General features: G+C 43.9%; 1 protein-coding gene across 1 annotated transcript in view; it reads right to left on the bottom strand.

Moving 5' to 3' along the window:
* LOC133766332 (laminin subunit alpha-3-like) overlaps window positions 1-12,008 on the bottom strand; it is a 197,919-nt gene that overhangs the window by 95,534 nt on the left and 90,377 nt on the right. The window contains 3 exon segments of the mRNA XM_062200018.1: window positions 1,552-1,614; window positions 2,864-2,995; window positions 5,589-5,679. Coding sequence (XP_062056002.1) covers window positions 1,552-1,614; window positions 2,864-2,995; window positions 5,589-5,679 — 286 coding nt within the window.

Genomic DNA, 12,008 nt, shown 5'->3' with positions numbered 1-12,008 from the left:
CTCAAACCTGCCCCATCCTCAACTCCAAGGCCCCCGTCCCATCCTCACCTCCTACCCCTGATCTTGTTTCTTTTTTTAACAGAGGAAGCAAGAAACAACCAGAAGAGCGCCTCCTCCCAACAGCTCTCACATCACACCTGCCTGTTCCTATCTCAGCAAAGGGCCACAACCCCCTTCTGCATCAGCTCTCCCTTCACCCACACCATCATCATGAGCTTCTTTCTCATCACCTCCATCTGCAGCACCTGGGACTCAGCTGCCATCCTCTCGTGGCCGTGGACTGCCACAGGGGCTTCCCGCCAGGTCTCCCTGCTTCCCCTCCCGTGCCCCGCAGAGATCCCACAGGCCCTCCTCTCCTCTGTGTGATCCCCTCCCCGGCACCCCCCGCATTCTGAGTACAAGGCAGGTCTTTGTGGTGGCTGACAAGGGCCCATCATCTGACCCCTGCTGCTGGCCTTTCTTACTGATCTCCCCTTCCCTTGCTCTGTTCAAACACATCCGGACTCTTGCCCACTGGACAACCTTCACCCAGGGGCTCTCCTACTCCAGGAACTGTGCACTGGCCCTTCCCTGTGCCTGCCTCAGGAAGGCCTTCCCTGAGGCTCTAAAGTCTCTCTCTCTCTCCCCCTCTCTCTCTGTAACTCTATCTTTAAAGAAATAAAGGTAAATCTTTAAAAAAAAAAAAAAAGAAAGAGTCGCCCTGATGTAGAACACAACCTTGCATATCACAACCTCACACAGACACTGCCCTTGCTTTGTGGTCCATAAATTATATACGTTACTGAGTCCCTGCATTTTCTATTCTGTTCACTTAGCCCCCAACAGCCAGAATGATGCCTTGCACATAACAGGGGTGCCTTGCACCCTTAGGAGAAATGATTTGGCAGGCATGGCACCCACAGCCCCTGGGCAGCCCCCTCTCCAACCTGAAGACTGCTTAGGGCACATTGCTGCCACTCTCTGTCTGGGCCGCAGAAGCTCCTCAGCCTTCCTGCAGGCCAAGTTGCGGGCACCAGTAGTTAAGGCTGCAGAACTAACTTAACGGTGCCCAGCTTGTTACTCCTCCAGCTGAGTTAACCCTGAGCAGGTCCTACCATCTGCTGGAGCTGCTGAGAGGAATGCAGCCCCAGGTGCGAGGCAGGACCTGGCTGGTTCATGCATCTTCCTCTTGGCTCCCTTCTCTCTCCTATTCACTCCCTTCCCAGTGTTTTCCAGGATCTTCTCCCAGATAAACTATTCACACTCAACTCCTTCCTCGGGGTCTGTTTTTGGAGAATCCAAATAAGGCAATAGACAGCTGGCTGCCATGGAAGGTTTTTGAACAAGCTAGTGACCTATAAACCAAGCTCAGTTTAGTTTCCTTAAGCAGGTAGTGCCATTGCAAAAGACAAGCTGGAGTAGAGGATGACAGGTGGTGAGCAGGTCCTTCAGAAGGCATCCCATCCTGCTCCAGGAAGGACTTGAACTTGGACTTGGCAGTGTGCACAGGAAGTAGGAAAAGAATATGGAGCATATTTACATCGAAGTGAAACCAAAAAGGAGGTAACTTGCCTTTTATATCCCCAGCTACCGGATCTTCTGGACTTGAAATAGAAGTAGGGGAACTGGGAATTCCTATAAAATGTATTAAAAATACAGAGAATGATTTAGGAGTTAATGAAGTAAAACATTAAGTTGCATTAAGTAGGAAGATGCCCTCTCTCACCTAGTAAAAAGCATGAAAAGCAAGACTGCTATATTTGAAATTGAAACAAGACTGGTCAGATGTTCTGATTTGTTTATTAATGAACAGAATGGATATTCTGTGCTCACAACTGCTAAGTCTCAGACTAAGCAGGGAAGAGCTTCACTTCTTTAACATCTTTTTTGTTTTAAAAAATACTTTCAAGATTTTCCCTGAAATCTGTTTATGCCATAAACTGTTTCTTGAGATCTCCTTCTCTCTTTTTTTCCCCATTAAAAAGGCAAATGCAACTTCTGCTCAGCCCCTATCCCACACATTCGAAATTCAGTCTTGAGGTGATGTCACCGTATTTGGGGTTGAAATATTGGTTCCTTTAAATATAATATGATCATATAATTTACCAAACCAGAGCAATCTTGACAATGAAAGTGGGCGCTATTTTAATAATTACCCTGGGATAGCAGGAGTAAAATGGAGCATAAGGTCACCACAAGTCCCCACAACTTAATATGCTTTTCCTAGATCTGCAGGAGGCACATTATCTAATGCAATAGTGGAGTGGGGTCTTCCTAAGACTGTGTTGTTGTTGTTGTTGTTGTTGTTGTCCTAACTCCAATGTGCAGTTTCTACACTGTTGCAGAACAAGCACAACCAGTGCTCTCGCCACAGTTTGAATAGCTGATTTCATGTTCTCTGGATTCACCTTCTATAGTGTGTCTAACAGGTCCACAGTTGTTCCTCTTGAAGATGTTGAGATGTTTGCCTAGGTGATCACAGAGGGGTGAAGTGGGGGGTTCTGATGACCTGGCCTCCTGCACAGTGGGAAAGAGGAACACATCCCCTGGCCCCTGAAGAGCATCTAGAAGCCATGGCATTTCTGAGGTTTGTGAAGGCACACCCATGGCTTGCTGTGAGGTTGCAATTGCCAATGTCTCACCCTTCTGAACCACTGAGTCTATGGTATGATGTCTAGAGTGTAACGTAACACGTGGAAGATCAACAGGACTATCAGATGTACTTACAGAACATCTCCACTCCAAGCCTGGAAACACTCTCACACAAACACATGAACCTGCTGTTCCAATTCTGCCCCACCCCTGCCTACCATGCACTGAGGTGTTCATGCACAAAGGCAGCTGTGGACCAGAGAGTGTGGCTGATTTTGCAGTGGGTACTTACTTGAGCAAAGTGGAAAATGATAGTATCCATCTGCACACTTCTCACAGTGGTCTCCGTGGAAATTCGGCTTGCAGTGACAGCGACCTGAGCCCTGGTCACAGCCATCTGCACGCTCAGGGTCACAGCTACAAGCTAAAAGAAATCCCGGTTTTCAAAGGATCAATCCTAATAAGGCTAGTAGTCACCATGCATCTCAGGCCATGTTCCGTACTGGCTTATGGGTCTGTAGCTACTCTTGAAAGGGCAGAGCCTGTCTTCCATGTCACACACGATTGATGGGTTCCCTTGATTGACCTCATGGGCTCGCAGAGACAAGCTTTAATGAGCATTCACACTGAGAATGCCTATCACACTGAGTATCATCCAGCTCCCTAAGAAAGAGGCCAAGCTTGCATAGGCTACAATCAGAGGGACTGGGGGTTGGAGGGTGTGTGATAGGTCCTGGAAGATAAACCATGAACAGCCTCCACTGGCATTGGGCCACTGTGGACATCCACCAAGTGGTCCTCATTACCCAGTTCTGATATGAATGCAGGACAGGTGTCTACACGTGGATATATAGCCTACAGACAGCATAGCAAGACTACACCCATCAATCCAAATATTGGATTCGAGTGAGATAGCTTAGTTTGAGGGGGCCAAACATGACCCAGCTTGCAATTCACGGGGACATGGTTAGGGGAGAAGGGGTTTGGACACTCCCCACCTGGCAGCTTCCTTTGATTTAGCAGGTTATAGGCTTGGTCAGGAAAAGGAATGTCCCAGCTCATCTGAACACAGCATCCTTGAGAGCTAGGGGAGCTGGCACTGCCTGGTGTTCAGGATTTCTGCGGTCTGTGGATTCTTTGTGCTAAACCTCTGATATCTGTGGGCCACTTCAATTATGAAGGAACAAAAACAAGGAACGTGATGAGAAAGTGAGGCTCCTATGGCTACGATCACCTTTGGCTGCTTTCCTTTGCCCATGCCTATTTGTGTGTACAAGACAAGGAGGGGGCACACCTTGCAGGATGATTCGGAAGAGGAGGGAAAGTGAAAATACACATTTTTGGAAAAGGTTTATTTATTTACTTGAAAGAGTTACGGAGAAAAAGGGACATAGAAATAGACCTTCCACCCACTGGTTCACTCCTTAGATGGCCGCATTGGCCGGGGCTATGCCAGGCTGAAGCCAGGAGCTTCATCTGGGTCTCCCACATGGGTGCATGGGCCCAAGCAGTTAGGGCATTTCCACTGTTTTCCCCAGGCCATTAGCAGGGAGCTGGATTGGAAGTAGAGCAGCCACTTCACAAACAGGAGCTCACATGGGATGCTGAAGTTGTGAGTGTCACCTTTACTCACGACTCTATGATGCTGGCTGTGAAAATACACATTTTAACAAACAAGAATACTCTAGAAAGAAGCAAATCAGTTTACACATTCTTTGGACTTTATGTTTTCAAATGTTAGTGATATGATGAATGAGTCTGAGGGCTAGGCATAGAGTGGTGAACTTAAGGAGTACAATTGTCTTCAACTGTGAAAAGCAAGTAACATTTAAAAAATTGAGTAAGCTACAGGTTGTACAAGGAAAGTTTAAGAAGTAGAATTAAAAGATAAGCTGATTTTGGTGCAAAAAAAATTGAAATCTTAGAGCAAGAGTTCAGCACAGTGATTAAGATGTCATTTGGGACCCTTGCATCCCATATCAGAGTGTCTGGGTTCAAGTCCTGGCTCCATTTCTCATTCCAGCTTCCTGCTAACCTACACCCTGAAGGGCAGCAGGTGATGGCTCAACTAGCTGGGTCCCTGCCACCCACATGGGAAACCCAGATGGAGCTCCTGGCTCCTGGCTTCATTCTGGCCCAGCCCTGGCTGCTGTGGGCATTTGGGGAGTGAGTCAGGTGATGGGAGACCTGTGTCTCTCTGCCTTTCAAATAAATAAATCATTTAAGCATGTTAATTAGCAATCATTAAAAAGCTTTTTGAAAATCTATGCACAGATATTTCACAATGTGCATTTTCCATGAATTCTTTAAGGACCTCGCATCCATGTGAGGGACATCTGTAATCTGACCTAAGACTGAACGTTCCATAGCGAAAGACAAGTGGTGTTTTCCTGTCTAATAATTATGTTATGGGATGACATGCCACACAGAAATGGACTATACTATACTACCCATTCGTGGTTTTGTTGTACAGGCCAAAATATTTAACTACTCAGAACCTTTGGTTTCCTCTTACCCAAAAATGAGAATATGAACCACAACGTCCCAAGTTTGTTATGATACTTGAATAAGATCTCTGAAGGTATGTGGGCATACCTAGCATATGGAGAACACTCAAAAGTGACAGCTGTTGTAAACACTCTGTCATTAAGTTCTCATGGACGCAGCACTACATTGTCTGGATACTAACTCTGACAAAGTTGAAATCACTGCAGTTCACAGAAACATGTGAAAACAACAGGGAAAGCAGAAACTAACGTTTACGGCAAGCCTACAGTGAGACAGGCCCAATGTTAAGTTATGGCCTAGGTGCTTTGAATGGCATTTCACTTAATCTTATGAAATAGGCTTGCACTGTATTTCCAGATGAGAAATCCAAGGCTCAGAGACTTTATGTAACTGCCCGAGATCACACAGCAAGAATGGAACCAATAAGGGAATGAAGCAGATTAGTAACCAGGCAGAATGAGGCCTGACAACTTCCCAGGGGCAGTATAAAAAGTTGAAATAGAACTTACGGATGCAGCCATGGGGGGCTTCAATTGGAACCCCAAAAGGGCGGTAATAACCCTTTGCACACTTTTCACAGTTGACACCAGCTGTGTTGTGCTGGAAAGAAACAAAAGAAGCTTAGAAGGAAAGATCCTGGAGAAGCAGCCAGAGCTGCTGCTTCTGAGCTGTTCATCCAAAGAAACAATTCTTTCCCACACAATTGTCATTTCAAAGTCACTACAAAATAAGCATTGTTGTCAACCTTGAGTCCAAGATTTGCTACAGGGCACTTGTTTAACTTTAGCTCAGGAAGTGCTTCCCCAGTGGCAAAAGAAATGAGGAAAAAGTTCCATGAAGTGGACAGCCCAGGCTTTCTTCTCTATACCAAGGACTCTGCTTTAACGAAGCCTTGGCATTTGGGTGAGAGGAAAACAAAAACAAAAACAAAAACAAAAACTCGAGGCTCTTCCCCATGCCGGAGAACCTATGAGTGGAATCAAAGGCCAGGTGTGCAGTTGTATCTTCTCCAATTTTGGGAGAAACAAAACACATACAGAGTCTCTTCTCCTGTCATTCTGATTTTATCTGTGCTTCAGTCTTCCAACCATTTCCCAACCAATTCTATTATGGGAATGGAAAATGAAGGCCTGGGTCTCATACACAGAGCACAATACGAGGCAGCTTTTTCTAGTTCATGGTTAATCCTTGTAATTACTACAAAATCAAATTATCCAACATGCAGCATTAGTTCCAAGAATTATGCACCATGGATCTAGCTCAGTTCTCTCTGCCTCCCTCCTTCCCTCTCACTTGGAAATAATTAGGGGGACAGAGTTCTTTTATCAGTGAAAGGAAAGGCAGTAGGAAGTTAATAAGAACAAACACAATGTAATTTGACTCCCACAAAAGTCTGCATAGAAATGCAAAAGGGAGCACAAAGACCCATTCTTTACCCTCTTCTTGTTTTAGTGGATTTTATTCACTACAGATTTTGATTTATTACCACTCCTCATCCTGTGGGCTGAAATCTGAATTCACTTTAACGCTGAGGTCAACAACCACACTGGCCACTTAACATGTCCATGCACAGACATCCACGGCAAATAAGAAACAGCTGGAGCTCACCCTCCTGTCCCATCAAAGGCCAATTGACCTTCCCTTCCAGGGCTTGCCACTGTGACTAGACACAGACAAAGGACAGCAGGTTAACTTGGGATGCCAAATCTTTTCCTCCAAGGAGGAGAAAATGGGAAAGCATCCTCTGAAGTGGGCAGGCCAGGCTTTCCCCTGTACCACAAGGTTGGCTTCATGAAGCCCCTGCCACAGAGGAGTTAAATTTTTAAGGCAAAAGGAATAGCATAAAGGATAGAGGTGGAGGTGGGGATTACTCTGCAGATGGAAAAAGTCCTGTGCTTTGCATTTACATCTCAGGAGTTCTGTAGGATCTCCACTGTGTCCAGGGATGGCTCGGTCCTAGTTGGACCAAGACTAGGTCAAGACCAAGGATAGTGGGCCTTCATGGTTTCTATATTAGAGTCGCTGGTGATGGGTTAGGTGCTTAAAGTTAGATTTATGTGATGTTTAACATCAATGGGATAACCTCAATTGTCCTAGCTGAAGCACGGAGTGGGTAGGATGGAATCTGTGCAGTGACCCACTTGGGACACCCACATACCGTATTGGAGTGCCTGGTCCTATTTCCTCTTTCAATCCAGCTTCCTGCTAATGTGCACCCTGAGAGGTAGCAGATGATGGCTCAGGGACTTGTGTTCCTGCCACCCACGTGGGAGAGCTGAATGGAGTGTCTGGCTCCTGGTTCCGGCATGGCCCACCACTAGCTGTTGTGGGCATTCAGGGAGTGATGTAGCAGATGGAAGATCTCTCTATATATCTATATCTATATCTATCTGGATATAGATATCTGTTGCTCTGCCTTCCAAATAAATAAAAATCGTATTGGAACTCTGATTATGACTATACTAAATTTATATTGCATTTATCATAGGCTTTGAAGATATGGTATATTTTAGGACGTTACATCTGGATATACATGCTGCTTCTCCATGTAGGTCTTTTTAAATAAACTTCAGTAAGGTTTTATAGGTTTGGTCACAGCTCCACAAATAACTACTTCCATCTATTGCCTCTTAGAGCACCTCTAACTCACTATGCTCTCCTTCGTGTATATGTCTGCTTTTTATCTCTTGGGAATCATTTGAAATTCCTGGTCGATGAGTGACAGTCTTTCCGATTTTTCACACTATAATGGAGTCTTGAAGGAATGAGTATTTGCTGTTCAAATATCTTTTCTGTCACTTTGTGGGGTTTGCTGCAGGTAGGAGCCTGACCATATATACCCCATCCGCTTCTTCGTCTCCTCTAGCATTGTTTGGTGTATGTGACAAAGAACGCTTTGGAAATACTGAGACCAACACATCAAGGACACAAACAATCAGGGAGCAAGCGCCAGGCTTAGATCAGGAGTCACATCTCTATGGAAGAGGCTAAAGACTTTGCTTTTATCAATGGAGATCAAGTGTCTTCAAGGATTATCTCAAAACAACATGCGTAATCTTCACTTCAAAACACCAAAGTTTCACCAAAGGGAAGGAAATGAAGCAGCAATCCACAAATGTTGTGCTCCTGGCTGCCTTCTTTTATTGCTCTTTTCCCCCAACATACTGTTATGAAAAATTTCCAATTTTATAGTGAAAACCTATATAATGCCCCCTCCCAGATCTGGGAGTTTATTATCAACATTTTACTTCACTTGCCTTATCATATGATTATCTGTCTATTCCTCTGTCCACCCACTAATCCTTCTTAGTTCTAAAAATGCATTCCAGAATAAATTACAGATATCAATCACTTTCCCCAATGTGAATTCATTTAACTGGGGTTTAATATTTGTTTATCATTCTTAAAGGAAAAATGTCTTTTACAAAAAATTTTATTTATTTGAAAGGCCGAGTGATGAAGAGAGAGGGTGAGACCGAGAGAGAGATCCCCACCTACTGGTTCACTCCCCAAATGACTAAAATAGTCTGGTCTAGGACAAGCTGAAGCCAGGAACCAGAAATTCCTCCTAGGCTTCCTACATGTGTGGCAAGGGCCCAAGGACTTGGGCCATCTTCCACTGCCTTCCCAGGCACAAAGCAGGGAGCTATGTATAGTCTGAGTAGGAATTAAGATTTATTTTTTCCCCATAAATATCCATTTATTCCAGATTCACTTGTTGAAGAAACTGTCTTTCCCCCTACTGGGCTGATTTGGTACTTGCATTAAAAATCAAATGCCCAGTATGTGTAGGTCTGTTGATGTGCTCCTTATTTACTATATTGACCTATTTGTCTATGACCTATGTCAGTCCCAAATTTTCTTTCGTTTTTTTTAATTAATTAATTAATTTATTTATTTGAAAGGCAGAGTTACAGAGAAGCAGAATCAGAGAGAAAGGAGAGAAAAAGAAAGAGAAAGAGAAAGAGGAAGAGGAAGAGAGAGAGAGAGAGAATCTTCTTTTTGCTGGTTCACTCCCCAAAACACCACAATAGATGAAACTGTGCCAATTCGAAGCCAGAAGCCAGGAACTTCTTCTGGGTCTCCAATGTGGGTGCAGGGACCAAAGCACGTGGGCCATCTTCTATTGCTTTCTCAGGCCATAACAGCATGCTAGATTGAAAGAGGAGCAGCCAGGTCTCAAATTGGCATCCATATGGGATGTCAGCACTGTAGCCGGTGGCTTTACCAGCTTTGCCACAACGCCGGCCCCAGTCCCACATGAAAATAGCTTCATAGTTAGCCTTGAAGTAAGCTAAATTAACCTCTCCAATTTTATGCTGTTTTTTCATTATGGTTTTGAATATTCGAGCTTATTTCATATCCATATAAATTTTAGAATCCTAGAGGCCAGTGTTGTGGCACAGTAGGTTAAGCCGCTGCCCATAACAACAGCATCCCATATGAGCACCAATTTGAGGCTCATCTGCTCTACTTCCCATCCAGCTCCCTACTAATGTGTCTGGGAAAGCACTGAAAGATGGCCCAAGTCCTTTGCCTCTGCACCCATGTGGGAGACTCAGAGTTCCAGGCTGAGAGTGAACCAGTGGACGGAAAGTCTCTCTCTCTCTCTCTCTCTCTCTCTCTCTCTCTTTCCCTCTCCCTCTTTATCTCTTTTTTTCTGTAATTCTGCCTTTCAAATAAATAAATAAATAAACTTTAAAAACTTTTAGAATACATATGTCAATTTCCACTTTAAAAAATGCATTAAATCTTTAAATTAATTTGGGGGAGAACTGACATCTTATCCATCCATTCAGGATTTTTCTAAATTTCTCTCATCTCTTTCTCTGTCTCTGCTTCTCTCTCTCTCTATAACCCCACCTTTCAAATAAATAAATAAATAAATCTTAAAAAAAGGGAGTGTATGTGTGTGGATAAGCTACAGTCTGCTGTGCCATCCCATATGGGTGACTATTCGAGTCCCAGCTGCTTCACTTCCAATCCAGCTTCCTCCTGATATACCTGGGAAAGCAGCAGAAGATGGTCCAAGTCCTTGTACCCCTCCACCCACACGGGACACCTGGAAGAAGCTCCTGGCTCCTGGCTCCCGGCTTTGATCTGGCCCAGCCCTAGTCATTGCAGCCATTTGGGGAGTGAACCAGTGGATGGAGATCTATCTGTGTGTGTGTGTGTGTGTTTCTCTCCCTCTGTAACTCTACCTTTCAAATAAATAAATCTTATAAAAGTTCTCTCAATTTCTGGAGTCAGACGTGCTACCATTGCACCATGAGGTCCTGTCTCAATTTCTTAAGCTTTAGTTTAGCAGTCTTACATGCCCTTTTTAAAATATATTCCTAAATATGTTATGTTTTTGACACTATATTAAACTTAATTTTCATTTCATTTTCCTATTCCTGCTGCTAATGTACAAAAATACAACTAATTTTCACATATTATCCTCTGTTCTGTAATCTAACTAAATTTGCAGCCGTCGCCTTGGCTTAACAGGCTAATCCTCTGCCTTGCGGCACCGGCACACCGGGTTCTAGTCCCGGTTGGGGCGCCGGATTCTATCCCGGTTGCCCCTCTTCCAGGCCAGCTCTCTGCTATGGCCCCGGGAAGGCAGTGGAGGATGGCCCAAGTCCTTGGGCCCTGCACCCGCGTGGGAGACCAGGAGAAGCACCTGGCTCCTGGCTTCGGATCAGCGAGATGTGCCGGCCGCAGCGGCCATTGGAGGGTGAACCAGCAGCAAAAAGGAAGACCTTTCTCTCTGTCTCTCTCTCTCACTATCCACTCTGCCTGTCAAAAAAAAAGAAAAAAAGAAAAAAGAAATATATAAATTTGCTTATTATTCCTAGCAGTTATTGCATATGTGACTTGGGATTTTCTACATAATCAGCCCTGTCATCTTCAATAGGGGAAGTTCTCTTCAAACTTTAATGCTGCTTATTTTTATTTTATTTTTTTGTCTTATTGCAATGGGTAGACCCTCCAGAGCACTGTCAAACAGAAGTGATGAAAAGCAAGCATCCTTACTGGTTCCCAGTCTTGACAAGGAAAGAGTTCTGTATTCCATTGCTAATATAACTATGATATTCATTATAAGTTTTGTCATAAATGCCCTTGTAAGATTGCAGAAATTCACTCCTATTCTCAGGTTGCTAAGAATTTTACCATACAATGGGTATTGATTTTATCTAGTGTTATGTCACCTGATTCTTCTTTATTATGTATGATAACATAGTTTGATTTTTGAAAATTCAATCAACCTTGATTTTTCTGGGATAAGCCTTACTTGATATAACGTATTATCCTTATTATATGTTGTTGGATTTGATTTCCTAATATTTTATAAAATGTCATTGAAAGTATGATATTCATGAAAGGTGCTCATCAAATTCTCTTTCACGTAATGTTTTTCAAGCATGGATATTAAAGTTGTGCTGGCCTCACCAAACAAGTTGAGAAGTGTTCTCTGGTTTCTGATAGAATTTATATCATAATGATGTTATTTCTTCCTTAAATGTTTAATGGAATTCACCATTGTGAAACTGTTTTGGCCTGGCATTTTCTTTGCAAGAAGGTTTTAATAACAAATTCAGTTTCTTTTTTAAAAAATGTATTTATATTAATCTGAAAGGTAGACAGGGAGACACAATGAGAGAGACACAGAGATAGATAGATATCTTCCATTTTCTGCTTCCTTCCCCAAAAGCCTGCAGTGGCCAGGTCAAAGCCAGGAGCCTAGAGCTCAATCTATGTCTCCCATGTGGGTGGCAGGGACCCAGTGACTTGAGCTATCACTGCTGCCTCCCAGGGTGCATACTATCAGGAAGTTAGAACCAGAACTGGAACAAGCGCTCCAATCCAGGTGCCCAGTATGGGATGTGGGGATCCAGCAGCAGCTTAACTGCCTCTCCAAATGCTTGCCCCTCAACTTCTTTCAT

Source organism: Lepus europaeus, chromosome 9 (genome assembly GCF_033115175.1).
Source record: "Lepus europaeus isolate LE1 chromosome 9, mLepTim1.pri, whole genome shotgun sequence".
Classification (NCBI taxonomy): domain Eukaryota; kingdom Metazoa; phylum Chordata; class Mammalia; order Lagomorpha; family Leporidae; genus Lepus; species Lepus europaeus.
The sequence above is the reverse complement of the archived record's forward strand: the minus strand, read 5'-3'. Positions and strand labels throughout refer to the sequence as shown.